Here is a 27,613-nt window from a genome sequence, read left to right on the forward strand (position 1 = left end):
ATTACAGCCACAAACATGAATCAATGTTATTGGACTTCCACATGAAAGACCAACACAAAGTGGTGCACACGTGAGAAGTGGAATGAAAATCATACATGATTCCAAACATTTTTTTACACATAAATAACTGCAAAGTGGGGTGTGCGTAATTATTCAGCCCCCTTAGTCAATACTTTGTAGAACCAGCTTTTGCTGCAGTTCCAGCTGCCAGTCTTTTAGGGTCTGTCTCTGCCAGCTTTGCACATCTACAGACTGAAATCTTTGCCCATTCTTCTTTGCAAACAGCTCCAGCTCAGTCAGATTAGATGGACAGCGTTTGTGAACAGCAGTTTTCAGATCTTGCCACAGATTCAGACTCTGTGTGCCTTCCAGAGTGTTCTGGCATATGCACACATCCTCAGGCCATGAGAGGTCATACCTTCCCTTCCTGATTTATGGTACAGGAGGATTGTATCTGTATCTCTTTTAGTATAAGAGCCTTTTGTTTAGGTGGACCGCTGGACTCCTAGTACCAGCTTTTTAAGGAGGCGTTCACAGGGCCATATCTTGATACACACACATACACACAGATGGTACTCTTTGTTCACATGTATGCCTGTGTAAGACGTCATATGTTAATGAACCTATGCATATTCATGTAACCACGATAAAGAGCAGTGCTATGGGGGAGCTGACTGAGAGTGGCTGGGGTTTGAGCGGCAGGAACAGCGCTCGTCTCAGGCGTCTCCCTCGTGCACGAGGTCACACAAAGAGCTCGGGTGACTTTCGTTTTGCTGTTGCCATTGGAGTACAATTGTCTTGGCGTTCCAGCAATGGGTTTATGCTAGATGAACCTATCAACAGCTGCACCACAGTAGATTGTATTTGCTTCTCATTGAAACAGTTACTGAGTAAAACACGTTGGAAGCTTCTAACAGACGAGCATTGATCCGATTTGTCTCACCTGGCATAAATATTCACTGCAGGAAGAATCCATTTTGAACTCTAGCAGCTGACTGTAACACCTTAGCGGCTGGGGGGCAGCCTCGCCACCGTGTTGACGCTGGGGAGCAGCTCTGAGCTGAGAACAGTGGTCCGGGCTTTCCTTAGAAGGTGTGGGGAGGATGTGAGCTGAGTTATCTGGAGGACTAGTTTCTATATTCTCAGGATGAGAACTGTAGTCATGATAAGACCTCCGGACTTCTGAACTCGTACGCTGCCTGTCCTCTTGGTTGAAGGATGAGCGTGATATCACTCCAAATTTACGTGTGCGTCTGTAATTTGCAGAGCTGTCGGAGGACTCAGATGTGCTGCGACGCTGGTCTTCACAGTTGTCACTGGTGAGTGGGATACAAACACTTTCAGCTGCCTCGCAGGGAGGAAGAGGAGCCTTTCGCTTGACTCGCCGCAGCAGTATCAGGTAAATACAGCCTCCATTCCAGCACTGGTCAGTCAGGTAACTGTGAATAAGGCAAAGAAAAGATGAAATAAGATAAAGGTGTCATAAAATAAAGGCAGAACTATTTTAGGAGTACAGTCTTTGCACTTAGGTCAGTATTTCTACACTTTTCTACAATAAAATGCTTGATTTGTGTTTATATTCGTTGAAATATAGTAATGTGCATAAGTTTCAAAACACCAGCTCTCACACCGACACGCCTTCCTGTGAATCATTCAAACATAAAAAGGCTCCTGACTCAAGGAATGGACCAGTGTTTGTCTACACAGAGCAGACAAATTAATAACAACTATTTTAAATTGTTTTAAATCTTTGTTACAAGCACTTGTCACAAACACACATAACTGGTTGACATTTGTTTAGTTCATTTTATGCAAAATGCCAAAGATAACAGTTTGACAGTTTGGCATGAAATAGTATTTTTGAATTAGGAAAAGAAATCCATCAAAGACCTGACAGATGCATCTGACCCTTTAGTTTATTCTACTCTGTGGTTCACAGCAGAATGAAGGCTTCCACTTGGGTGGCCTCTGAATTTCATCTCTGCTTGTCGTTCTGTTGGCTTCATCAGGTGGAGCACAGCCGAGTATGAAGTGGCGGAAATGGGAATCAGCACCTCCAAGTCTGAGGTCGTGGTCCTCAGCCGGAAAAGGGTGGAGTGCCCACTCCCGGTCAGGGTCGAGTTACTGTCCCAAGTGGAGGAGTTTAAATATGTCTGGGTCTTGTCTTGTTCATGAGTGAGGGGAGAAGGCAGCAGGGGATCCACAGAGAGGTCTGTTGGTCTCTCACAGATACAGATGCTGTACCCATCCATCTTGGTGAGGACAGAGCTGAGTGTAAAAGCCAAGCTCTCAATTTACCGGTCGATCTACGTCCCTAGCCTCACCTATGGTCACGAGCTGTGGGTAGTGACCCAAAGAACGAGATCGCGGATACAACCGGCAGAAATGAGCTTCCTCTGAAGGGTGGCTGGCCTCTCCCTTAGAGATAGGGTGAGGAGTTCGGCCATCCGGGAGGGGATTAGAGTAAAGCCGCTGCTCCTCCACACCGAAAGGAGCCAGTTAACATAGTTAGGGCTTCTGATAAGGATGCCTCCTGGGTGAGGTGTTCCAGCCGTGTCCCATCGGGAGGAGGCCCCGGGGCCTTGGTGTTCCCCCGGATAAGCTAGAGGATTTGACCCTGTGACCTAGCCCTGCATAAGCAGAAGAATATGGATGGATGGATGAACTGAAAACAGATGGAAAGCCATCAAGCTGTGACCAGCAGGTCTTTGTAAGGCAGGATAAATTAATGTTGATCGATTATTAAATCATTTGCTAAGAAAAATAAAGGTAACATTAAAAAACATTGACTCTTAAGCCCACCAGAAGTGTGGGAGCATATTTTAGATCTACAGCAGAAGCATGACTTAACCTCAGCGTGACAGAAGTTTGATGTAATCACCATGAACTGAGCAAAAGATAGACAGTCACTGTAAAACAAATGATTTAACTACCAGACATTTCAAAGGAGCTTGCAAAGAAAAGCGTCTGGACTTCTTTAAGTTGCTTGAAGGCGTTTCACCTCTCATCCGAGAAGCTTCTTCAGTTCTAATGTCAAATGGTGGAGAGTCCCAGATATAAACCTAGTGGGAGTTTCCCCCCACAGAGGGACAAAAGGACCCCTGATGATCCTCTAATCGCCTGAGCCAAGGTGGGAAACTGGGCGTGGGTCCCAATCAGCCAGAGTTTCGGGTGTGTTCATTGTGAAACCTGGCCCCACCTTATCATGCGAATTCCTGAGGTCAGATGGCCCAGGATGTGAGTGGGCGTTAAGGCGTCTGGGAGGGATCTCAAAACTGGATTTATATATTTCTACAGGCTGGGCCATTTATATGGATACAGCGTAATAACATGGGAATGGTTGGTGATATTAAAGTCCTGTTTGTGGCACATTAGTATATGTGAGGGGGCAAACTCCTCAAGATGGGTGGTGACCATGGTGGCCATTTAGAAGTCGGCCATCTTGGATACAACTTTTGTTTTTTCAATAGGAAGAGGGTCATGTGACACATCAAACTTATTGGTAATGTCACAAGAAAAACAATGTGTGCTTGGTTTCTGAAATTACGGATACTGGATGGCTGTGCTGGCATTTCTCCTGCGGTGTTGCTATCAGTGTGTGAAGAGTGGGAGAAGAGGGTTGCATTGACAATCCAACACAATGGGCAGCACATTGAACACATTTTATAAGTGGTCAGAAACTTGTAAATAACTCATGAAAGAATAAAGTTACGTTGAAACCAAGCACACCATTGTTTTTCTTGTGACATTACCAATAAGTGTGATGTGTCACATGGCCCTCTTCCTATTGAAAAAACAAAAGTTGTATCCAAGATGGCCGACTTCTAAATGGCCACCATGGTCACCACCCATCTTGAGGAGTTTGCCCCCTCACATATACAGTGGGGCAAAAAAGTATTTAGTCAGCCACCGATTGTGCAAGTTCCCCCACTTAAAATGATGACAGAGGTCAGTAATTTGCACCAGAGGTACACTTCAACTGTGAGAGACAGAATGTGGAAAAAAAAATCCATGAATCCACATGGTAGGATTTGTAAAGAATTTATTGGTAAATCAGGGTGGAAAATAAGTATTTGGTCAATAACAAAAATACAACTCAATACTTTGTAACATAACCTTTGTTGGCAATAACAGAGGTCAAACGTTTACTATAGGTCTTTACCAGGTTTGCACACACAGTAGCTGGTATTTTGGCCCATTCCTCCATGCAGATCTTCTCGAGAGCAGTGATGTTTTGGGGCTGTCGCCGAGCAACACGGACTTTCAACTCCCGCCACAGATTTTCTATGGGGTTGAGGTCTGGAGACTGGCTAGGCCACTCCAGGACTTTCAAATGCTTCTTACGGAGCCACTCCTTTGTTGCCCGGGCGGTGTGTTTTGGATCATTGTCATGTTGGAAGACCCAGCCTCGTTTCATCTTCAAAGTTCTCACTGATGGAAGGAGGTTTTGGCTCCAAATCTCACGATACATGGCCCCATTCATTCTGTCCTTAACACGGATCAGTCGTCCTGTCCCCTTGGCAGAAAAACAGCCCCATAGCATGATGTTTCCACCCCCATGCTTCACAGTAGGTATGGTGTTCTTGGGATGCAACTCAGTATTCTTCTTCCTCCAAACACGACGAGTTGAGTTTATACCAAAAAGTTCTACTTTGGTTTCATCTGACCACATGACATTCTCCCAATCCTCTGCTGTATCATCCATGTGCTCTCTGGCAAACTTCAGACGGGCCTGGACATGCACTGGCTTCAGCAGCGGAACACGTCTGGCACTGCGGGATGTGATTCCCTGCCGTTGTAGTGTGTTACTGATGGTGACCTTTGTTACTTTGGTCCCAGCTCTCTGCAGGTCATTCACCAGGTCCCCCCGTGTGGTTCTGGGATCTTTGCTCACCGTTCCCATGATCATTTTGACCCCACGGGATGAGATCTTGTGTGGAGCCCCAGATCGAGGGAGATTATCAGTGGTCTTGTATGTTTTCCATTTTCTGATGATTGCTCCCACAGTTGATTTCTTCACACCAAGCTGCTTGCCTATTGTAGATTCACTCTTCCCAGTCTGGTGCAGGTCTACAATACTTTTCCTGGTGTCCTTCGAAAGCTCTTTGGTCTTGGCGGCGTTTGGAGTCTGACTGTTTGAGGCTGTGGACAGGTGTCTTTTATACAGATGATGAGTTCAAACAGGTGCCATTCATACAGGTAACGAGTGGGGGACAGAAAAGCTTCTTACAGAAGACGTTTACAGGTCTGTGAGAGCCAGAGATTTTCCTTGTTTGAGGTGACCAAATACTTATTTTCCACCCTGATTTACGAATAAATCCTTTACAAATCCTACCATGTGAATTCATGGATTTTTTTTTCACATCCTGTCTCTCACAGTTGAAGTGTACCTCTGGTGCAAATTACTGACCTCTGTCATCATTTTAAGTGGGGGAACTTGCACAATCGGTGGCTGACTAAATACTTTTTTGCCCCACTGTACTAATGTGCCACAAACAGGACTTTAATATCACCAACCACCCCCATGTTATTACGCTGTATCCATATAAATGGCCCAGCCTGTATGTGTGTGTATATATATATATATATATATATATATATATATATATATATAGAGAGAGAGAGAGAGAGAGAGAGAGAGAGAGCAGCTGGATAGCCTGGGGCGTCTGTATCCAGTAAGGGTCCTAAGGCTAGACCCCTTACTTGAGTTGAGTGCGAGAGGAACTGACCTGAAAAATAGGATCATGGCCAAGCTTGAAACCTGGATCCCCCGTAGCCGGTTACCAAGATTACGTGAAGTACCCTCAGAAGGTCTGCTAGATGATGTTAATGCAGCACTACGGGCAATACCTACAACCACGATTACCGACACTAACAAGCTGATCTACAATACGGCAGCAGTGATCAGTGAGATGCTTGGCTACAAGTTGAACAGCGATAAGGGGCAGTACCCTCCATGGAGAAGGAGGCTAGAGGGCAAGATCAAAGTAGCACGGAGGGAGGTTAGCCAACTAACGGAGTTGCAGAAAGGTGCGACAAATAAGGTGCCTAAGAAATACAGCAAGCTGTCCATACCTGAGGCCTTGGAAACTGCCAAGCAAAGACTCACAGCCTTGGCCAGCCGCTTGAGGCAGGAGAATAAACCAGCTGTTCTCCACAGAACCAGCAAAGGTGTACTCTCAGTGGCAAGGGAACAATAAGAGAACAGCACCACCAAGGCTGGAGACGGAGCAATACTGGAAGAGCATATGGGAGAAGGATGCAACCCATAACGGCTAGAGGATCTAAGGGCAGACCACAGCGACCTCCCTGAACAGGGTCCAGTAACCATCACAGTGGCAGATATCCAAGAAAGGGTCTCCAGTATGAAGAGTTGGACAGCACCAGGCCCGACATGGTTCACGCCTACTGGCTGAAGAAGCTGACTGCACTCCACGAGCGTCTGGCACCCGGAATGGCTAACTGAAGGCCGGACGGTCCTGATCCCCAAGGACCCCAAGAAGGGACCGGTCCCCTCCAACTACCGACCAATAACCTGCCTCAGTACTACATGGAAGCTCCTGTCAGGCATCATATTGGCTAAGATGAACAGGCACATGGGTCAATACATGAGCGGGACACAGAAAGGAATTGGCAAGAATACCAGAGGTGCAAAACACCAGCTACTGGTAGACAGAACAATCAGCCGAGACTGCAAGACCAGACTGACCAACCTGTGCACTGCCTGGATTGATTACAAGAAGGCCTATGACTCAATGCCCCACAGCTGGATACTGGAATGCCTAGAATTGTACAAGATCAATGGGACCCTAAGAGCCTTCATCAGGAACTCAATGGGGATGTGGCGTACAACACTAGAGGCCAACTCCAAGCCCATAGCACAAGTCACCATCAAGTGCGGGATCTACCAAGGAGATGCTCTGTCCCCACTGCTGTTCTGCATAGGCCTGAACCCCCTCAGTGAGATCATTAACAAGACTGGCTACGGATACCGACTACGGAACGGAGCAGTTGTCAGCCACCTCCTGTACATGGATGACATCAAGCTGTATGCCAAGAGTGAACGAGACATCGATTCACTGATCCACACTACCAGGCTATACAGCAATGACATTGGAATGTCGTTCGGACTGGAGAAGTGTAGCCGGATGGTAACAAAGAGAGGGAAGGTAGTCAGAACTGAGGGGATTGAACTACCAGAAGGCAACATTGCAGACATAGAGGACAGTTACAAGTACTTGGGGATCCCGCAGGCGAATGGGAACCATGAAGAGGCCGCTAGAAAAGCTGCAACCACCAAGTACCTGCAGAGGGTCAGGCAAGTCCTGAGGAGTCAGCTGAATGGTAAGAACAAGATCCGGGCCATCAACACGTACGCCCTACCCGTGATCAGGTACCCTGCTGGGGTAATAGGCTGGCCAAAGGAGGAGATAGAAGCCACTGACATAAAGACAAGAAAGCTCCTTACCATGCATGGAGGGTTTCACCCCAAGTCCAGCACCCTGAGGCTGTACGCTAAGCGGAAGGAAGGGGGCCGGGGACTGGTGAGTGTCAGCACCACAGTCCAGGATGAGACAATGAACATCCAAGAATACATTGGGAAGATGGCCCCAACTGACCGAGTGCTCAGTGAATACCTCAGGCAGCAGAAACCCAAGAAAGAGGAGGGAGACGAGGAACCATCATGGAAGGACAGGCCCCTGCACGGTATGTACCACCGGCAGATAGAGGAGGTGGCTGATATCCAGAAATCCTACCAGTGGCTGGACAAAGCTGGACTGAAAGACAGCACAGAGGCACTAATCATGGCAGCACAAGAACAAGCTCTGAGCACAAGATCCATAGAGGCTGGGGTCTATCACACCAGGCAAGACCCCAGGTGCAGGCTGTGTAAAGATGCCCCAGAGACAATCCAGCACATAACAGCAGGGTGCAAGATGCTAGCAGGCAAGGCATACATGGAACGCCATAACCAAGTGGCCGGCATAGTGTACAGGAACATCTGTGCCGAGTATAACCTGGAAGTCCCGAGGTCAAAATGGGAGATGTCTCCAAGGGTGGTGGAGAATGACCGAGCTAAGATCCTGTGGGACTTCCAGATACAGACGGACAAAATGGTGGTGGCTAACCAACCGGACATAGTGGTGGTAGACAAACAGAAGAAGACGGCCGTAGTGATCGATGTAGCAGTTCCGAATGACAGCAATATCAGGAAGAAGGAACACGAGAAGCTGGAGAAATACCAAGGGCTCAGAGAAGAGCTCGAGAGGATGTGGAGGGTGAAGGTAACGGTGGTCCCCGTGGTAATCGGAGCACTAGGTGCGGTGACTCCCAAGCTAGGCGAGTGGCTCCAGCAGATCCCGGGAATAACATCGGAGATCTCTGTCCAGAAGAGCGCAGTCCTGGGAACAGCTAAGATACTGCGCAGGACCCTCAAGCTCCCAGGCCTCTGGTAGAGGACCCGAGCTTGAAGGATAAACCGCCCGCAGGGGCGTGCTGGGTGTTTTTTTTTATATATATATATATATATATATATATATATATATATGTGCTCACACTCTCTTCATCACTGTAGAGCACTTGGGTATAGAGAGGACTTCAAGCTGCCCCAGTCCAAATCATGAGCCTTGTGCCACTGTGCTTGGAGCTCTGATCACTCTGTTGGGTCAGACTGTGGCATTGCAGCAAACTGTCAAAACGTCTGCTCTGACAGAGCTGCTCACACTTGTTAATGATCATAATCCAATTTTATGTTTTATGTGTTTTATTTATTTATTTTGCTGTTTTCTGTTATTCTATTGTTTTAACTTACTTTCTGTACAGCACTTTGTTCCTGTGCTGGGTATTTTAAAGTGCTTTATAAATAAAATTGGATAGGATTGGAATGATCATAATGATGAATGATGGTTATCAATGCCTGGCTGCTGCCTGTGTCTTCAGTGTATTTGCTGTGGAGGTAATGAGTGTTATTTACTTTTCAAAGATCTTCACTCATATATCAGGTTTTATTAATCTTACCTGGCTCCACTGACATCTACTCCCACCATTAGCTGCCCATTCAGTGACAGCAGTTCATCTCTCAGTTTGATCCCACCACAACGAGCTGCTGGGCTCCTCTTCCTCACCTCCGTCACCCAGATGCAGCCCACATCCATGATGGGGCTCTGATCCCTCCTGCTCCTCGGGCCTCCCTTCTTTCTTCCCTTTGGGTCTCCAAAAATAGGGATGTTTCCAAAGCTAAGGCCGAAGTCCGCAGCATCCCCCTCATCCTTACTGAGGGAAACCGTATGAAGCTCAACATCTAACGCCTCACTGTATGAGGCCCGGCTGGCTGATGGAGCTGTGTCCCCCTCCATGAAGTTGAAATGAATGTACTCCACCAACTTCTGAATAGCAGCCAGACAGAGGGACGTGTCCTCCACATGTCCTCCGCCACTAACAGTGCTGCACACACTCTCCCCATCCCCGTTCTGGTAGGAGTCAGGATCCAGCCGCTGCAGAGAGAAGAAGAGTCACCAATCAGGAAACAGACGTTAGTTTTCAACAAATACACATTAATTCTGTTCCTCACAGGCCACTTTTAATTTTTCCTTCTTTCTTTTTTAATCTTGTCCTGTCAGCAGCTTCAGAACTGTGATGTGAATGCACGGAGCACGCTTTGCTCCTGCAAGAACAGCTATACAGTATCTCGATCAGGGGTGTCAAACTCGCGGCCCGCGGGCCACTTGCACTGATGTGGAGAAACATAATGCAGTTTGTCTTTGAAGTGACTGTTTGTTAGGGAGGAAAATCAAAAGCACAACATGACTGACTATGAAGACGACACGAGCAGAGAGCACAAACCTGCTGAGGCTGTCGGTGACAGTCGCACACTGTGTGCACTTATTTATTCTGTTCTATACAAACACAACGTGCGCGCACACAGAGGACCAGTGTGTTTGGAAGGCTTCAGCTAAGTTTGCAGTTTTGTCTGATACAAGATTTGAAATTTAAAAAACAAACGAAACATTTTAGGAAATATTTGTTTGTTTGTTTTGTCCTAGCTGAACACTAACGTGTGAGACGACAGCGCCAGCAGCGGCTCTCCGCTCGTTTCAGTTTGACCCCCTGATCTACTGGCTCCTCTTGTTTATGGGAATCCTTTATCTGTTTGTTTATTCATTTCTGTTGGTCTTATTTCAAATATTACATTGAATGTGCTAGTATGTGCTATCACCAACAGCTTCACTGTAACAGACAAAAACAAACAGCAGCTGGGAGAGACACACGACTCAACAGTCCTCTGATGGTGTGCACTGAAGTGGAGGGCATGCTCACGTAGGAGCACGTCATGAAGTCTCACTCCACCTTTTGGTAGAAAAAGACGTTGGTTTTGTTTTTATTACACCAAATGAAAGCAGATGTTGGTTCTAGAAGCAACCGTACGGAGCCGTGCGTCCTCCTGGGATCAAACCAGGGATCTTTCACTTGGTAGGTGAAACTACAAAACCATCAAACTTTGTTCAGTAAAAATGGAAAAAACGACGCTTGTGCAGCCAGAACAAAGCGCACAATGTTGAGTTGTCTGGGCATTAATGAGGTTGTGGTGGGAAATGTGTCATCGTTAGTCTTGTTTGTTTGTAATGTAGACACACTGTTGTTTTTCTGTCAGTGCGACTGTTGCTGTGATTCGGTGCTGTATAAATCAAACTGAATTCATCTGAATGACATTTTAATAATTAAATGAATTGTGCATGTTTTACTCCCCGTGAGTATTTGTCTCCGAGCTCTCTGATTGCTCTGCCCAGCCCAGGGTCACCACAGAGCAGTGAACGACTTTTCTGTGTATCGTTGTCTTTCCCTCATCTGCTGTCAGGCCATGTCTTTAACAGGTTTGCATCCTGCCTGTCTGACTTCTTGGTGTGATGCATGTCCTCCCACTCAGAGGTTGGGATTTAAGGTGGAATCAGGTAACATCAATGAGAGCATGCAGCATTATCTTATGTGGAGAGACTGGTCAGTACCGTGTAACCAGAGGAGCTGTCCTGACTTAGATCATCATCCTGCTGTGACCTCGTGCTGTGAGCCCCACGCCAATCCTCCAGCAGTGACAGAATGCTTATGGCGTTGTCCTGAGTGATAGGCATCCTGGCATCTCCCCTTGTCCTTCACCAGGCGCCACTCTGATGCTTCCAATGATCAATGTAGGAGCAGGAACCAGTCTGGGACGGCTGCCCCGAACCCATCTCTCAGAGAGAGCAGTGCAGAGACAGTGTGGCGGAGATGTGAACCAGGGTGGATGTCATCACTGACAGGACACGTCTGGTGTGGGTCTGCAGCACGAGACAGAAACAGTGTGATACAGACTTTAATACACACACAGATAATGTTTGTTTTTCCTGAGTCATCGAGCTCGTCAGTCATTCCTGCCGCACACGTCTGTGCTCTCTGATGCTTCACATGGTAACAGTGCACCAAACAGAGCCTGGAGGGTAAAGAGCTCAGAGTTTTACGATGTACAGCACCAACCAATCAAAAAGCACTGTGCACGATCATTTCCAAAGTACATATAAAATAAATAGCTCAATGTAATGCTAGCCTACTGCTGTTCAGGCTTCAGTGCAGCTATGCCATGTTGGTGGCTGTTATAGAACCGTTTATATTGAGCAGCTAAACAGGAAGAGGTCTGCTCCACGTCATCACAACTGAAACGTAACAAAACAAAAGAGCCGCGCTGCGTACAGAGGCAGAGGAACAGTTACTAGGACTAACTAGCACTACACGCTGAAAACAACCTGGTCTTTGTGACTGCGACACAGGAACCTGCTGACTTCATCGTCTCACAGAAAGAGTTTGTAGAATAAAGAGCAGCGATACGACAGGCTGTGTGTATTTATAGTTCGGATTGAAACTGTGCAGAGAATTCAGATTTTCACCGTGTTATGTGGGACATTCAAATCTTATGACTGAAGACTGAGTCTTGATGCTGTTAGCGAAGCAGTCAGATGCAGGATATGCACGAGATCAACAGCAATGAAATGATTGTGATATTTCACACACAGTGACCTGGGTGATCAAACTGACTTCAGCTCAGCCAGCAGGATCTTCAGGGGCCCGTTCACAACAAGCTGCTCCCGAGGACTCTGGGCTGACACTGCATGTGCACACTTAAAGCTAAGCGTAGCCACATTTGTGGCAGATATAGACAAAAACGCAGGCTACCATGAGACCACGCTGTAATGACTATGTAGAGCCTGGGCTTCAAATAAACTGCTGGGCTTTGTGGCACCATCTGCGTCTGCTATTCCTGTACACACAAACAGTGCCTGCCCTGTCCTGGCCTGAGCTGAACCGTGGGCTGGAACAACTACTTTAAACGTCCCGGGGTGAGGGTATAGTACAGGGTGTATGCTCTGAGGAGACAAACTGCAGTTACAGTCTTGGACTCCTCACTGACTGACAGAAAGCCAAAAACCATACAGGATGGGTTTCATTTGCTTTTGCACTTCAACAAACAGATGACATTTTCACTTGTTCAATAAAGGACAAAGATAAGTGATGGAGTTTAAGACTCAGTTAACAAATGACAAACAAATGCATTAGTTCCTTTGTCAGATCATCACAGACTTACCAGCTCTGCTTCCAGCAAGTGCAGAAACGTAGCAGCTCCTGGGCATTCACAGGATCCTTCAGTGCATCCAGTGTATGTGAGCACAGGAAGCCTGAAAACAAACGCAGCTGTATCTATTTGTGCTGACATCACATCTGCATTTGTCTACAATAAGCCCGTGTGATAGGCTACGAAGGGTTTGTAATCTCCAGACTGAAGTTTGAGAAGAGAACAGGATCATCTGCTGACACACTTCAGCTCAATAACAACAGCATTAACATGACATTTCCAGTAATGACCTAAATCCTCCTAAATGGAGCACTCCCCCCCCATAATCTCTGGCTCAGTGCTCCACACACGTAGCAGGACGATGCTGCCCATCTACAGGACTGCTGGCTCAGCACCCACAGTCAAACTGGTGAAGCTGACTCCACATCAGGCCTGTTGCACACATGTCAGTGATCATTAGACGTGATAAAGGAAGCAGCTGGTGATGATGACCTCATAGGAGCCTCAGCTCTGCATGAAGCACACTCAGAGCTGTGGGAACATTCAGCTCACAGAAACATCTCTGTGGGCGTGGAGGTGTGTGCTGATGACAGCGGTTACTCGTTGTGTACTTGGGAAAGTCGCACGTTGTTCTCACTGCACTGTTTGTTTCATTAATCCTTAGAGGCATCGGTCAGCCATCTTGGTAATGCCAATGGGCATCTATATATCAGCTTAGCAGGCCCATCCCATCTAATGAATGAGAAAGAGCCATGACAGTAATGTCACTGGTACATAAATGATAAGAGCTGCTTATAAAGTTAAAACTATGTCTCTCCCAGACGCTTCAGTTCTACTCTCCATCAGCTGGGAGCTCTACCAGTGTGAGTGTCACACAGCTGAAGACTCTTTGGTACCTGGTCTGGTTCTTATATAACACTTTTCTACTCTCTCACAGCACTTTGTACAGCTAGCACACACTCTCACACTATGATGGCTGCATCAGGAGCAGCTTGGGCTTAGTACCTGTGGTGTACCCAGGGATCAAACCACCAGCCTTCCTGATTGCAGATGACCTCCTCTGCCTCCCGAGCCACCCTGCTGGGTTACACAAAGCTGCACTTCTGTCGTTGCAGTATTTTCCTACAGATTTCTGTTCAGTTTATTCCTCTTTCATTTCTTAGCTAACCTACAACAAATATCTACTGTGGAATATTTTTAATTTCTAGAGGTTTGTGCATCGTCACAGTTCTATGACTGTGGGTGCTGTGATACGACCACAGTCTCATATCCTGATATATGATATTTCTCCTCCCGATAACCACATAGATCACTAAATAGTGCATCTTCTGTCAGTTCTGTGAATCTCAGCAGCTCGACCTGTGTGAATGTTTCAGCTGGGAGTCAATGCATGACACTGTAACGGCCGCCATTTTCTTTGTATTTCTTACACGGCGTGCTGCGGGGAAAAGCCTGTTCTAATGTTTGAGGTTTATTTGGAGCACCTGACGGCTCGTTTTGCCTCTCGTCTGTAAACTCTCTCCACGCTCTGTCACGTGACTCTTGCGTAGGTGGTAGAGGTTTGTCATGTTTGAGTGGGGGTGGGGCCACTTTGTGCAGGTTCAGGTCTGTGTCAGACGTTTCATAACCAAACCATGTCCATGCTACAGAGGCAGCCCCTCGTTTAGGAGTAAGGTCCTGGATGCGTTTGGACCGGTCCTTCTGTTTGGAGCTAACTGGTTCTGCCTCGTCTTCACTGGTCATGCTGGGATCCTCTGTGCCTGCATCCACGTGTCGACCATCCAAACCATGAAAACATTGCTGTAAGCAGTTTATTTTGTGACACCACGAAAAAGTATAATTTGATCGTCATCTCACACGGCCCCAGGCAGAAACACTCCATACCTCACAATAGATACAGCATGAGGATATTCAGAGTAAGCTAGAAGCAGCTTGAAGTGACTGTTGTTGTGAACTGGTGCCATAGAAAGAAAACTGAACTGAAATCAAGTCTGGGATCATTCTTTGAATTTGACAGTTCTTTTCTAAGCTACAGGCGGTTACACTAAGACTTGGATGGATCAATAAGCTACTTTCTAATTAAACTGCTGAGAACATTTACAGAACAGCTGATATTACTCTTCATTTGAGTCTCCAGTGAGATACCCACAGTGGGGTTCAGAGGAGAAGTCTGAAATGTGCTCATTAATGGAGTCGAGCTGAGCTCAGTATTATTCAGACTGTTGGTTGAAGCATTCTTTCTGTCCATCTATAGTTTGGCAACAGGGATTAGTTGGTTCTGTGTTCCAGGCTGACCTACATGCTTCACCCACCCCCACAGCCCACTCTTCGTCCAGGCACCATATGGCCAAAGATTAGAAACAGCCTCATTTCAGTGGATCTAAAGTGCCACATTGTTACAGACTACAGGACAAACCCACAGTATCACTGTAATCTGGAGCACACGCAGCTATGACACTATGGCAGGTCTCTGACTGTCTTCCAGGATACCCATAATTCAGTGCTGCTCTGTGTGGTCTGCCAGTTCAGTTTCTTCATCGGGCACTTCACTCATATATTAAATAGTCTGTGCACACATGGACCCGAAGTTTGAATTAGATGAAAAACATAGTTTTTCTTCTGGATTTAACTTCTCTGTTGTTCTCCACTACTGTTATATTGTTGGAAGTGCCATATTAAAATAAACAGAGGCCAGAGGTCGCAGCGGCAGCAGTCCACACATCCTAGGCCACCTCCTGCACCTGGGAACCAAGGCGTTCCCAAACCAGCGGCGAGACATCATCTCTCATGCTCAGAACACCTCAGCTCAGAGGCACCAGGAGATGAACCACCTTAACTGGCTTCTTTAATGAGGAGCAGCTCTACTCTGAGCTCCTCCTGAAGTTCTTCAACCTACCTCTAAGGGAGACCCAGCAACAACAACAGTCACCTCAAGGTGATTTATACTGTAAGGTAGACCCTACAAAAACCCCAACAACCATATGGCCTCCTATGAGCAAGCCACCCACTACCCATTGGCCATACGTGATGGTAGGAACACAGCAAGTAAATTTACAGGTTCCCTCTGCACGTTCTTCAGTAGGCTGGTAGAACATCTGCATCACTGCAGGTGCTAACAAGACCCCAAGATACTTAAACTCCACTGAAGGCAGCGGCTTGTCCATGCACAGAATGGCCACAGCATAGATGAGGCCTCTGCTCCCCCCAAACCCAAGCAGCCACAGGAAACAATCACTGCATGTCGCTTATTCACAGACTAGTGAGGAGGAAGCAACACAACACAAGTGTCAACACTTCAGGGTGAGCCGAGGCCAAAATAATCAACACAACAAAGCTGAGCTCTGACGCCCACACACGGAGAAAAGAACCACGACACAGTCCCAGCTGCTTGTCCTATTCAAAGGCAGGAGAAAACGATTCATTGCGAGTGACGGCTGCTCACCCCTACCCACTCCACTTCCTCCACTGTGACACAGCACCTCAGCCGGCTTTATGGGAAGCGTGTGAACCTCTCAGCGCTCCAGGCAGGCTGGTCCTTCAGCCAATAGTCGATATATTCGTCCAATCGCCCAACCTTAGTGTAGCTTCCCCTGGGTATAACTAGTGTTATGGGGTCTGGTCATTAAAGTCGACTGTGTAAGACAGTCTATCAGCCTCTTCATGTAAACACTTCCTGGGTCTCGTTTCAGGAGCTTGTAAGTATTTTTCTCACTGCGCAGTGACAAAATGTTCTCATGACAGTCTTTCTGGTTTAAACTGTGCATCTACCCTTGTCTGCTGGAAGGATGATGATGTTGTTGTCATTATTAATTGATGTGAGTGCCTTCCTCTCCTCCATGCTGATGTTGGATGCTGGGGGCTTTGCATTGCTGAGACAGGCCCACGTTTGTCTCTGCGTCACAGCAACGTTCAGCCCTTTGGCGAGGATGTTTTTCTCTGCTTGGCTGAGCTGTCTGCCAGATGCATTTTTCACCCACTTGTCCACATCCTCGGTGTGGCATCCTTATCCTTTCTGCTCACTGAGGACACTCAATGAGTGTTTCAATGCACAACAAGTAGGTCAAACTTCCTTTGCTGCCTGGTCTTAGAGTTTTCATGCTGTGCACGACAAGCCCTCTCAGAGAATTCAAGCACCTTTTAAAGAGTAAGATAAGATAAGATAACCTTTATTAGTCCCACACGTGGGAAATTTGTTTTGTCACAGCAGGAAGTGGACAGTGCAAAAGTTATGAGGCAAAAATTAGAATACAATAAGAATAAATACAGTACACAACTGTACAGAATAGAATAAAATAAAATACTATATACAGTAGAATAAAATAAAATAAATATACAATAAGATAAAAATAGAATACAAATACAAATACTATATACAACTGAGTAAAAATACAACGATGCCAGAAAGGAGCATAGTAAGCACACCCAGAGATGTAACCACATTAAGCCAGTATTAAAATCCCTTTATGAACTAACAGAAGGACTTTAAAGGCGTGTTGAACTGGGAACCAGTAGAGCATCTCAGTGATCTGGCCCCCTGGTACATCTCTGACTTGCTCACTGACTATAACCTGATTAGACTTCTTAGGTCAGCAGTTTGTGTGTGTGTGTTAACTTACACTGACATTCAGTTAGTTGTAGTTCCCTTTCTTATTTTTTAGCTTCAGCTCTGAAATAAAGCACACAGCACAGGACACAGTGTGTTTGGCTACACAGGGCCACTGGAACATGCGGGGATTACAGATATTTATTGTTTCAGGCCACGCTGAGCTGCTGTCAGCAGTTTATGTGAGCTGTGTGGGGCCCGAGCAGAGCAGGTTGCGTCTGTGTACAACTGCAGCTATATTAACCTCCTGTAATCATACAAAAAGCCTTCTATACACAACACTCCATTGTGACAAAATGCTTCAACTTGTTACAAAGTTATGAACATAAAAAAGTAAAACTATGACATGTATATAGTATATATGTAGTATAGTATGACACGGACGGGCAGGAGAAAGAAAAGGCATGTCTCTGTTTATGTCCAGAGCCCAGACTTGAAGCTAACTGAACATCCCTGAGAGACCTGACAATAACTGTGCACTGATGCTCTTCACCCACCCTGACGGAGGCTGAGAGGTTCTGCAAAGATAAATGGGAGAGACTGCTCAAAGATATGCGTGCCAAGCTCGTAGCATCATCCTCGAAAAGACTTAAAGCTGCAACTGCAGTCAAAGGTGTGAAGCCTCAGCTACACGTCATTTTTAAATATGATTTTTAATAAATGTGCAAGAATTTCAACAAACCTTCTTCACTTTGTGACTATGGGACTGTATCGAATATTCAAGTAAAAAGTTTAATTCCATTATGGAATAACTGTTACTGAGCTGCATGATATTGCCACATAATAAAACTGAAACATGTTTTTTCCGAGGGATGTTGCATCTTTGGCTTTCTAAGCAGCTGCTTATAGCCTGTGTATCTACATCAGTAATATGTCACATGAAAGGAAGTAAATGGCCTGTATTTGTATAGCACTCTTCACACTACATTCAGTCATCCACCCATTCACACACACACACACTGGTGATGGCAGCTACAGTGTAGCCACAGCCACCCTGGGGCGCACTGACAGAGGCGAGGCTGCCGGACACTGGTGCCACCGGGCCCTCTGACCACCACCAGTAGGCAAACATGGGGTCAGTATCTTGCCCAAGATGCCAAGGATATCTGGCATGCAGCCAGGAGGCAGCCTGGGATCGAACCACCGACCTTCTGATTAGTGGCTGACCTGCTCTGCCACCTGCCACCCACATCCGTAAGTATCCATATTTCCTTACATATCAGCAGCTGCTGGTGTCTCGCCCTCCGTGGCAGGGCTGTGTCATATCACTGAGTCATTCACGTGCTTCGTATGACAAGAAGGGCAAACGGTGCAGGGAGAGCGACTGATATTGCAGGATGTCAGTGGGCGGTTTGAGCTCTTGTTAGCAGGATGGGACCACAGTCGAGGAGTCAGAGAATGTGAGCCATTCTGTGACACAACAACAGCGTTTTGACTGTGTCAGCACTACACAACAATGTGATTGGTCAGATGTTCATACACATCCAAAACATCGTACCATTGAACTTGATGTGAAAAAATAAATGCAGCAAATTCGTCCTGCGTAACGATTCATTCAGTGTGAACGGCTGCTTCACGAACAGATGAGTCAAAAGAAACACAAAAACATTCGCACAGATTTCACTGCTGATTATTAGAGATAGGTTTATCATATTTAAGATCGAAGAATTAATTAATGGCAGGACTTCTTTGAGCAGTTTTGTAGGAATGGGGTCTAAAAGACACGTTGATGGTTTGGAGGAAGTAATTATTGAAGTTAACTCAGAAAGATCAATTGGAGAAAAAGAGTCTAACTTAACATCAGTGGTACTAAGAGTAGCTGTAGATAATATTACATCTGTGGGATGATTATTGGTCATTTTTTTCTCTAAGGATAAAAATTTTATTTGTCAAAAAGTTCATGAAGTCATTACTAGTTAACGTTAAAGGGATGGTTGGCTCAACAGAGCTCTGACTGTTTGTCAGCCTGGCTACAGAGCTGAAGAGAAACCTGGGGTTGTTCTTATTTACTTCAATCAGTGATGAATAGTGTTGGGTAAGTTACTTTAAAATAGTAACTTAGTTACATTACTAGTTACTTCTCTCAAAAGTAACTCAGTTACTTCAAGTTACTCGTTACTTTCAAAGTAACTAGTTACTAGGGAAAGTAACTTTGGTTTTACTCAGAATTCTCTTGTTAATGTGTTGCTCCCATAACTTTGCCAGTCTTCTAGCTTGCTTACTTGCCACAGTGCACTGTGCCACCTACCAATAGAAAGAAAAAGATAATGTGCATATTTCCACGAGAGAAATCCCACGCCTGGACCGTCATTGACTGCTGCCATGATTCTAGCCTACGTCACAGCGTCATGTGCGCCTTTTACATCCAACACAAAAACTGCAGTCGTGGTGCTTTCGATTGTACTCAGCACTCGGAAATTCTGCCTTCTGAATAGGAAGATGTAGGTAACAGCAGACTGCAGATGAGCTGCATACAGGGCTGGACTGGGACAGAAAATTGGCCCGGGCATTTTGACTAGAGACCGGCCCACCATTATAGGAAAAATCATAAAGCCTTTGAATGCAAATAAACGCTGTTGTGACAGTGATGTTCACTGTTCTGATGGTATATATGCATCAATCTATCAATCGTTTGTTGTAAGATTCAGGTAATTATTTTTTAAAAGCTCGACATTTTAAATGAGAATAAGAAAGAAAAGTATTTCTTTGTGCCCCCCTCTCCCTGTTAATGCCCTACATGCCCCCCTGGCAACACTTTGCTAGACCCGCCCCTGCACAGTTACCAGCTGTCAGCTACCTAAAAAAGGATCCTGGTGTTATTTGTCTCTCAGAAACAGTTCATAACTTCAACTCATCCATGTCACCTAAAAGGTAAACCTGTTTCTCCATCACAGCTCTGATGATTCAGTAAGGACATCTCCTGGTTTCATCTTCATGTTTCCCTCTCACCAGATAACCAAACCATATCCTGACCAGCAGGTTTACAGCTGTGGCTCCAGCAAACATCAGCTGATACTAGAAATTAATATTAAACACATTCTAACAACAGCTGATCAAGCTTAAACGTGCTGCTGTTGTTTAGCGCGACATCCGCTGGTTTCCTCTTTCGGCGCAAAGTGAGCGATAAACAAACAAGAGAGCTGATCAGCTGATCATTGATCAGTTTCATGATTGAAGTAGAAACGGGAGAGGGAGGGGGGAGAATGAGAGGAGAGGCAGCTGTGCAGCAAAGACACAGAATAACTCCAGCTTTGTGCCTTTTTCATTGTAGCTGAATTACGGGACAAACTGTTCCTTTTCACCTCAATAAGAAACGCGTAATATTTTCTCTGAATACCAGACGGGACGGTTGGCAACTCTAATAACTTATGAACAAAATAAAGTTCAACATCATTAACTTCATAGCACCACCCAGCTGTATAGAAACTCCGTCATGCTAGCTAGCACGCAGTACGGAAAAGGTCAGAATAACGAAAATAAACTCCACCTAAACTTGGTTTATATCTGACCCAGAGAGACTGCAGGTCATAACTTCTTACCTGAAGTTCAGTTCACACTTGGACCGGCGGCCACCTCGGGTCTCTTTTCCTTCTGCGTCCCCTTTCCTTCATCCACCTGCTGGCCTCCACCACTTGCTAATGTTACTGAATCTGTGGAAACTACGCGATGCCACCAAACGAAGTAACGAGTAACGACCCTATCTAAATCCCAGTAACGAGTAACGCGTTCCTGATTTTGGCATAATAACTAGTTACTGTGCTCATTACCGCAATAATAACGTAGTTACTGTAACGCGTTACTTAATAATGCGTTAGTCCGAACACTGGTGATGAATAGTAAGATGTTCTGGCTTTGCGGAGTGCTTTCTTATAAAGCAGCAAACTATTTCTCCAGGCTAAATGATGATCCTCTAAATTTGTGACACGCCATTTCCTCTCCAGATTACGAGTCATCTGCATTAGTGTACGTGTTTGAGAATTATACCACGGAGTCAGGTACTTCTGATTTGAGGCCTTAGTTTTCACAGGAGCTACAGTATCCAGAGTCGTACGCAGCCAAGATGTAATATTATAAACAATATAACTGAGAGAAAAGAGACTTGTGTTTTCTTACAGGGGGATTTATTCGTCCTTCAACATTTATGTGAACCAGTAATGGTTCTTAGACTTGTACACTTGTTCGAACTTGCATTCTAACCTAGAGGCAACCAGGTTTCTGTTCCTCGAGTTTGGACTGGTGCAAACTTAACAACACACACAAGTCTCCATGTCAAACCTTTATACAATAATCACATGTGTAGCTGCATACACAAAGCTTTTATCTGCAGCAGTTATTCACTTGTTCATACTGGTTACTAATAGATCCCTTCCTGGCTCAAGATCAGTTAAGCAATGGGAATATTTCTTGCTTCCCATGTAGGGCTCTACGGTTGCACTGGCGCTCGAACGGCTGGTTGCACCGGTGTGACCTAGGATTTCTTTAGTCGCATGCCAAAATATTTTTTTATGTGAAGGTCACTTGGTGTTCACTCTCTCTGTGGTAGAGTATCACTTCCTGTTCCTGCTCAAACACAGTGGTGTTTCTGAGTAGCTTATCTGCTTAGCAATTTAATTAAAAACTTTTAAATACATTCTTCTTTCATAGTATAATCTTCACGTGCTTCATCCGAAGCACACTTTCTGAGTACTCACTACCTAATTTATAGCCAAAGTATTCACTCACTGTCTCTGTACTGTTTTGCTAGCTTAGCTTAGCTCGTAGCCGACTCGTTAGCACCATGGCTACTTCACCTGTCCCTCCTGCACTTTCTTGCTCATTGTGTCAGATGCAATGGCGTGTCCAGCGGGGTGGCCTAGGGGGGCACAGGCCACCCCCCCAACCAGACTGGCCACCCCAGGTGCCACCCCAAAGGCAAAACAATACAATTCAATCAAATATCAAATGTCCGATTATGTTTTCACGGTGAAGCTCAGATATCCGAGTGTAAGTGAATGCAGCATCGGCTTCTGCGCTATGTGCATCACGTTAGCAAAGGTAGGAGAGCCAAGCACGAAAGACGGCACCGCAGGAAACAATTTTTCGGTGAAAGAAAATGAGGACAGAATAAATGTCCCGGTAAGTAATATTAAGTTTGTTGAGTTTAGTAAACTTCGGTGAAATTAGAATCCCAAGGAAAAAATAACACTTAAAGAATTATTGCAGCCGTGGAATATTTCAGACAGTATGCTACTGAGGGCAGCTAACATAAGAGTTATGAGTTATAAGATATAATCTAAGTCGTAACATTGCTGTATGGAGCTGCAGATTTGGTTGCAGGTTAACATAGCTGGACTGGCCATCGGGCATACCGGGCATATGCCCGGTGACTTATTTTTTATTTTTATTTTGTAATGGCATGAACAATGAGAGGTGGTGGATTGGCCAGATGCAGGTCCATGTGTAAAAATAACTCAGTTGTTTGGTGGTGGCTATGGCGGGGCTTCCACAGAGGCCAGCAGGTGGATGAGGGAAGGGGAGGCAGGAGGAGAGACCCGAGGCAGCCGCCGGTCCGAGTGTCAGGTGAACTGAACTTCAGGTAAGAAGTTATGAGCTGCAGTCTATCTGGGTCAGATATAAACTAAGTTTAGGTGGAGTTTATTTTTGTTGTGCTGACTTTTTACCGTCAGTTGCAATAACTCATACTGCCCGAGCTAGCATGACGGAGTTTCTGTACAGCTGTTCAGTTGCTATGATGTTACTGATAGTGAACTTTATTTTATTCATAAGGTTAGTTAGTAGAGTTGCCAACGGCTCCTTAAAAATGGAATGGTCCCTCATTCAGAGAAAATATTACGCGTTTCGTATTGAGCTGAGAAGAGACGCAGTTTGTCCCGGACTTTAGCTAGAATGGAAAAAAGACACAAAGCTGGATTTATTCTGTCTTTACGCTGCACAGCTGCCTCTTCTTCTCTCATTCTCCCCCCTCCCTCTCCTGTTGCTACTTCAATCATGAAACTGATCAATGATCAGCTTTTCTCTCTTGTTTATTTATCGCCCACTTTGTGCCAGAAAGAGGAAACCAGCAGATGTCGCGCTAAACAACAGCAGCACGTTTAAGCTTGATCAGCTGTTGTTAGAATTTATTTAATATTAATTTCTAGTATCAGCTGATGTTTGCTGGAGCCACAGCTATAAAGCTGCTGGTCATGATGTCGGTTTGGATATGTGGTGAGAGGGAAACATGAAGATGAAACCAGGAGATGCCCTTACTGAACCATCAGAGCTGAACAGGTGATGGAGAAACAGGTTTAGGTGACATGAATGAGTTGAAGGGAAGTTATGAACTGTTTCTGAGAGACAAATAACACCAGGATCCTTTTTTACGTAGCTGACAGCTGGTAACTGTGCAGGGGCGGGTCTAGCAAAGTTATGCCAGGGGGCAGGTAGGGAATTAACAGGGAGAGGTGGGCACAAAGAAATACTTTTCTTTCTTATTCTCATTTAAAATATCTCGCTTTTATTAAATAATTATCTAAATCTTACAACCAAAGTTTTTATCTGATGTAAAATGTATAGAAATCATACATATACCAACAAGACTGTACATCACTGTCACAACAGCATTTGTTTTCATTCAAAGGCTTTATGGCTTTACTACCTGGTGGGTCGGTCTGTAGTGAAAATGCCCGATTTTTTGTCCCGGTCCAGCCCTGCAGGTTAATACTGGCAGTGTCACCATGCCAGCTGACTGTATTTCATCATCAGCCAGTGCTGTTCTTTATCAATATTACCAAAGTTTACCATAAGGCAGCATAGCAAGTATTTACTTGCTTTCAGGTTTTATTCAAATGTTAGTCTTTTCAGTTGTTTCCCCACTTTTTTCCTGTTTCAAAATCAAACACCAGTTTGTGAGAAGATTATCTTCTTTTTTTAAATAGGCAGATAAAATTTTACATTGGCATTGGCTAATTTGTTACAAATGTTCGTATTTTAATATTCAAAAATGTTTTTGCCCAAAACATATGTGCACTACATGTCAGCAAAAATACTATGCAAATATTGATGTCCTTAAATGCTGAGTAAACACTGACAAAGCACTGATTGTATCTCTTGTACTTTATCAACGCAGTATCTAAAAACTTTGCACCGTAGTGGTTAAAATCTCATTCTAATAAGAGTTAAAAGCTCATTCGGTTATTAGGTTTATAGGATTATTGAATTATGGTTAATGGTTGGTAGAATTTTTTTTTTAAACATTATCTGCCAATTACATCTGCCACCCTTCTCCAAATCTGTGCCCCTACCTGGCCCCCCCAACAAAAATTTTCTAGACACGCCACTGGTCAGATGTTTAGTTACTCCTCGGCCTCCTTTAGCAGTAATGATATCTCTAACAAATGTAGCATATTTGCAGCTCTGGAGGCCAGGATTACTGAATTGTAGACTCGGCTTCGCACCCTTCATTCACCCGTAGCTAGCCAGGCCCCTGTAGCTGGTGCAGCCGAAGATAGCGTAGGCCCCACTAGCTGTTCCCCGGCAGACCCCAAGCAGCTGGGGAAAGAGGGCGGCTGGGTGACGGTGAGGAGGAAGCATAGTCCTAAACAGAAGCCCCAGGTACACCACCAACCTGTTCATGTGTCTAACCGACACACCCGCCGGGGGTCAAACTCTGGTAATTGGTGATTCTGTTCTCAGACATGTGAAGCTAGAGACACCGGCAACCATAGTCAATTGTCTTCCAGGGGCCAGAGCAGGTGACATTGAAGGAAATTTAAAACTGCTGGCTAAGGGTAAACGTAAATTCAGTAAAATCATAATTCACGTCGGCAGTAATGACACCCGGTTACGCCAATCGGAGGTCACTAAAATCACTATTGAATCGGTGTGCAACTTTGCCAAAACAATGTCGGACTCTGTAGTTTTCTCTGGTCCCCTCCCCAATCAGACCAGGAGTGACATGTTTAGCCGCATGTTCTCCTTAAATTGCTGGCTGTCTGAGTGGTGTCCCAGAAACGATGTGTTCTTCATAGATAATTGGCAAACCTTCTGGAGGAAACCTGGTCTTGTTAGGAGAGACTGCATCCATCCCACTTTGGATGGAGCAGCTCTCATTTCTAGAAATATGGACAAATTTATTAAACCCCCAAAAATATGACTATCCAGAGTTGGGACCAGGAAGCAGAGTTGCAGTCTTACACGCCTCTCTGCAGCTTCTCTCCTCCTGCTACCCCCCAAAAACCCATCTCCATAGAGACTGTGTCAGCTCCCAAACAGAAAAAAAAAAAAGAGTTGAAAAACTGTCTAAAGTCTTTCATCTTTAATAAAATGATCAGCGTTCTGCTCTACCAGGTGTAACAATTGAGTTTAACATCCAGGCATCCATGAAAACGGAATTTATGACATTTAACGGAGTTAGAAGTTAGCAGGGAGTTAGCTCGCTAGCTTCTATCTAAATACAATATAGCATGTCCTGACTGCGGGGTTTTGGAAACAGATTCAAACGTACAGCTCTGTTATCACTTCCAGCGTAAATGAAGACAGGAAACTAAACAGCAGTGACGTTTGTAGGGTTACTGAAGTTGGGCTAGCTGGTATATAATGATGTGCTACGTGACCGCTAGCGACACAGCTATGTTAGCATAATATAAACAAGCTAACTTTTTTCCACTCGATAAAAGTTAACGTGAGTGTTCTCGGTGGTCAGGAACAAATGTAATCGCATGGCGGGATGCTGTAAAAGGACCAAACTTCAGCCAGGAGAACAACTGAGATAATCCATCCACAATACGAGGTTAGTCATTCATATACTGCTGCATGGGCTGGGCTGTAGTTACATCCTAAGGTTTTAAAAACTGAGCTTAAATAAATGATTAGCAGTAATAAAAGCCGAGGGAGGTCAACAGGGATCACTCACTATTTTAGGAGCTTTTTGAGATTAAATAGAAGAAAATACATAACATTAAACATGTTAACAACACAAAAGCCATATTAAACGCAGACTACTTTAGGCCCGGAAGTAGGATTCGTCACGTCATCACTTAACAATCGGATTAATCAACCAAAGACTCAGACAGACTTTTAATTCATTTGAAAGCCTGATGCTTAGCCTCATCCACCCCAGCTGTAAAACTCGGAAAATCAAACTGGCTTCTCTCAAAATGTAAAAGAACCCACCCACCACTTTAATCACACTCTAGATCTTGTTTTAACATATGGCATAGAAACTGAACATTTAACAGTGTTTCTTGAAAACCCTCTCCTATGGAAGAAATATAGTATCATCAGAATTCAAGTATTTTTAGACATTGAATTTATGACACTGAATTTTTATCCTCCAAATTTCCCTGCAAAAATATTCACCTGCAAAAATTCACCTGCCAAAAATTCACCTGCAAAAATTCACCTGCAAAAAATTCACCTGAAAAAAATTCACCTGCAAAAATTCACCTGCAAAAATTCAACTGCAAAAGTGATGAACTTTAATGACCCAAGCCAGAGCAATCAGCACCAGATCGAGTCGAGTGGCTCTCGGCCAATTAAATTACGCTGTTTGATCACATGACACCGTTAGCCAGCAGTGTGTCTCCTAAAAGAGAGCTGTTTAGAGGTGAGTGATTAAGTTTTTCTCCTAAATAGAGATCATTACAGAACGCCTAGTCCTACTTAAAATCCCATTTATTTTTATTTTATCATCTACTCGAACTAAGGAAAACGTTTGACTAACTCAAAGACAATTTCCACGCCTCCCCTGCCTGACTGCAGAGGCAGTTTTGAATTTAGGAGCAGCAAGATGGAAGCGGCAAACCCTGGTGATTCTCCGGTAAGTATATTGTTTTTTATCTTCAAGTTTGTCTTTTGAAACGTTAATTTTATTTAAATCCGTTGCTCACGTATAAAGTACACAGACGGGGTCTTTGCTCAACTCGTCTGAGGCGTGTCTCACTAAGCGCTACATGCTAGCATCCTGCTAACCGAGCTACCCTTTACATGCTGTGCTTTAGAAAATAGGATACTCGTTAAAAAATACTCCGCAGATATTGATACATAGACGAACACTGCAAATATAATGTTGTAAACGAAAACGGCCTTTGGTGAAGGGGTAAAATACACCATGAATAAAGCCATAGATTGAATGGCTGCCATGGTTGCAGAACGGCCTGATTTAATGACAAGAATGGGGAAGAGTGAGGCGAAGTGAACCAAAGCCACAAAACACGGTCAGACAAGGCGGCAAAAGGGCAGTGATCTGTCCGTCAGTATGAAGTTGGTGTGTGCTTTGGTGAACAAAAACTCCAGACCGGTAGCAGGAAGGTGGGAGACTCGTGTTTCACTGGAATAGTGGTGAATTAAAACATCCTTTGTTGGGGACATTTAGGTGTAAATGCATCCATACAGGTGAGACAGAGGCAGACCAGACAGTGAAGAAAACAAGG

The 27,613-nt window shown here is 44.9% G+C and overlaps 1 protein-coding gene across 4 annotated transcripts in view; it reads right to left on the reverse strand.

The window, feature by feature from the left end:
• pdzd2 (PDZ domain containing 2) overlaps window positions 1–27,613 on the reverse strand; it is a 96,136-nt gene that overhangs the window by 51,537 nt on the left and 16,986 nt on the right. For 2 of the 4 annotated variants that reach the window (XM_026186342.1, XM_026186345.1), the window contains exons 2-5: window positions 12,611–12,701; window positions 11,004–11,312; window positions 9,019–9,494; window positions 944–1,439 (exon numbers count right to left, since the gene is read on the reverse strand). In XM_026186342.1, coding sequence (XP_026042127.1) covers window positions 944–1,439; window positions 9,019–9,494; window positions 11,004–11,126 — 1,095 coding nt within the window. In that variant the 5' untranslated portion in view covers window positions 11,127–11,312; window positions 12,611–12,701. Of the gene's footprint in view, window positions 1–943; window positions 1,440–9,018; window positions 9,495–11,003; window positions 11,313–12,610; window positions 15,503–27,613 lie in introns of those variants that run through there. The other 2 variants (XM_026186344.1, XM_026186346.1) reach the window with 2 other exon arrangements.

The sequence above is a fragment of the Astatotilapia calliptera genome, chromosome 12, assembly GCF_900246225.1.
Source record: "Astatotilapia calliptera chromosome 12, fAstCal1.2, whole genome shotgun sequence".
Lineage (NCBI taxonomy): Eukaryota > Metazoa > Chordata > Actinopteri > Cichliformes > Cichlidae > Astatotilapia > Astatotilapia calliptera.